Genomic DNA, 2,842 nt, shown 5'->3' on the forward strand with positions numbered 1-2,842 from the left:
ACGGTTCTGAAAATTTTTCTACCACCCCACGTGCATAATCACCTCCCAAAACAAATTCTAGGTGCAGATTCCAATGCAAACTATGTAACAAATTGACTAATTTTAGTGAGTTTTGTTTAATCAACTATAGCGGTTTAAAGTCTATACTTATATATTTAAGAATTGAATTTTTTTGGTATATATCATTGTAAGTTTTTTTAAGATCTTTTTCCTTCTTTCTGTGTATATGTTAAAAATATTTAGTACTCTAAAAAAAACTATTTTTATTTATTTATTAATTGTTTCTCAAAAAAAAAAAAATTTATTTACAAAAAGTTTAGTAACTTAAAAATAAAAATTGAGCTTTAAAATAGTTATAAATTAGATTATTAGGCTTAAAAAAAATAACAACATAAACCCTAATGGATATATTTGATATGGTAAAATGAGGTGTGTTTTTTGAGGTTTCTTTTGCAATTCTTTTTTTATGTAACAATTTAAATGCCAAAATTATATTAAAATATGTTGTGTTTCGCAAAAAATTTAGATTTTTCGAGCATTTTAAATTTATTTTGACAGGCTTTACAAAAAAATTCTCTCTTATTTTACAATACTTTAATTAATTAAATAATTAGTATGGCGCATTTAAAGTTTCAAATACATCTCCAATATAGTGCTGTACCACTTAAATGGGCTAATTTTTAATTTGTTATTTTTGAAATCTCAAAATTTAATATATTACTTAAAGGTTGTAGGGTTTGATTGGTTAGATTTTAGTCTTAATCTTTTTTTTTTTACTAAATATTTTTAGTCTTAATTTTAAAACCATAGAATCTAATTTGTTATACCTAAATTAGAAGAATTAGAAGCTGAAGGTTTTAAATTTAACTTTTCTTTTTCTCTTGCTTATTTTATTCATTTTATGATTTTTTTTTTATAATTAATCTCTGCCCCCCGCTTTCTTCTTTTTTTATTCTATATATTGCCTTCTCAATACCTTCATCAACCTCTTCCTCTTCTCTTTTCCTTCCTTTCTATAGGTTTCAAGCTTTTCTGTTCTTCTAGCTTCCTCTTGTAAGATCTGAGGTTCTGTTGGTTTGAATTAAAGGAAATTCTGCTTATTTTGCTCTGTTTTTGTTGGTACCTCTTCTTTGTGTGTTCCAACTCTTTTTAAGGTTTTGATTTCTGTGTTTGGCTGCTAAAACTTGGGTTTTGGATTCAATACCAAAAACCCAGATAGCCAATCTCTGGAAATCTCCATTCCTCACAGCAAAAAGGTTCTTCCTTTTGCTTAGATCTGCTAAAGAAAACTGTGTTCTTGCTTTGAATCTTGATGCTGAATATATTGTTGTTAATGTTTGAGATTGATGTCTCCAGTTCTCAGTGAAATTCTCCGTTCCGGGTTTATGATCAATTCCTCACTCAGACGCAGGACCCATTTAGTTCAATCGTTCTCTGTTGTGTTCCTCTACTGGTTCTATGTGTTTTCATAAACCATCTTTCATTCCTGCCTGAACTTTATATAATAATATAGCTATATATATAGTATTATCTCAAATTAGCTAAGTATTATTATTATTATTATTACTAGTATTGTTCTGGGATTTTCAAGACCTTGACTTTTCTTGAATCTTAATCTCTCTTTGGTGTTAAAAATTGAAAAAGAAAAAAAAAAAATGGCTTCCTCTAGTGGAAATTCTTCAACCCCAACCCTAAACTCAGGGTCTGAGGGGGACTTGCAGGTTTTAATGGATCAAAGAAAAAGGAAAAGAATGCAATCCAATCGAGAATCAGCGAGGCGGTCCAGGATGAGAAAACAAAAGCACTTGGATGATCTGATGGGGCAAGTGACACAGCTAAGCAAGGACAATAACCAAATCCTCACAAGCATAAAAATCACCACCCAGCACTTCATGAATGTTGAGGCTGAGAATTCAATTTTGAGGGCTCAAGTGGTGGAACTGAGTCAGAGATTAGAGTCTCTTAATGGGATCCTGAATTTCATCAACACAACAAGCAGTGTTGGTGGGGTGTACGGCACTCTTCAAAACACAACTGCTGCCTCAGCTGATAGCTTCATGGACCCCTTGAACTTGCTCTATCATAACCAACCCATCATGGCTTCTGCAGCAGATATGTTTCATTATTAATCATCACCATCACTGTGGGCCTTAAAAGATAGAAAATGGGTCAATTTTATGGTTGCATTTTTTTTTCTCCCCTTATTTGGTGGTGTTTGGTCATGCTTCGTGGTCATAATGAATGGTGAGGAAAATAGAGAGCTATTTTATTGTAATCCCAAAAAAAAATCTGTCTTAGCTTTATTATTAGTAGCACCTAGCTAGGAGAACTGTGCGAGAATGGTACGGTCCTGAATGGTGACCGGGTTCTTGGGTGTGTAGAATTTGTAAATGGGTCACTATAGTTATGTGTTAAAGGGCTTATTATTATGTATGATGTCTCTCGCTGGACTTATTAATATTTCCATTAATCTTCATGAATTGTATGCAGCAGGTTTTTTTTTTTTTTTTTTTTAAAAAAAAAATTAGGTAAGAGATATGATTTATATTATTGTTATTTTTATATGTTTGTCCATATCTATGTTAGAGTACGGGAAATATGATTTCTCTGTTTTTATGATTATAGAATCCCGGATATCATTTTTAGACTTTACAGAAGCCATTACTTTTTTTGGTGAATACAGAAGCCATTATAAGGTAGAATGGTAGGCACAAAACAATATTTTAACTTAGCTGGCCAAAGTATAAACACTTTTTTTGAAAAATACAAATTAGTATTTATTTTGTGTAAATAAAAAAAATTTAAGTTACTACTAATTTTTACTAAAAGCTTACAAATTGGA

At 30.9% G+C, this 2,842-nt stretch overlaps 1 protein-coding gene across 1 annotated transcript; it reads left to right on the forward strand.

Annotated features, from left to right (window-relative positions):
• Nucleotides 1–975: 975 nt before the first annotated feature.
• Nucleotides 976–2,480, forward strand: LOC126712300 (bZIP transcription factor 44-like). Its single transcript, XM_050411581.1, has one exon. The coding sequence runs from the start codon at nt 1,656–1,658 to the stop codon at nt 2,127–2,129; it is 474 nt and encodes a 157-aa protein (XP_050267538.1). The 5' UTR covers nt 976–1,655; the 3' UTR covers nt 2,130–2,480.
• The last annotated feature ends 362 nt before the right edge of the window (nt 2,481–2,842 follow it).

Source organism: Quercus robur, chromosome 2 (genome assembly GCF_932294415.1).
Source record: "Quercus robur chromosome 2, dhQueRobu3.1, whole genome shotgun sequence".
In the NCBI taxonomy this organism is placed as follows: domain Eukaryota; kingdom Viridiplantae; phylum Streptophyta; class Magnoliopsida; order Fagales; family Fagaceae; genus Quercus; species Quercus robur.

Coding starts and splice junctions, on each gene's coding strand:
- LOC126712300 (XM_050411581.1), top strand. CDS start 1,656: ATGGCTTCCTCTAGTGGAAATTCTTCAACCCCAACCCTAAACTCAGGG.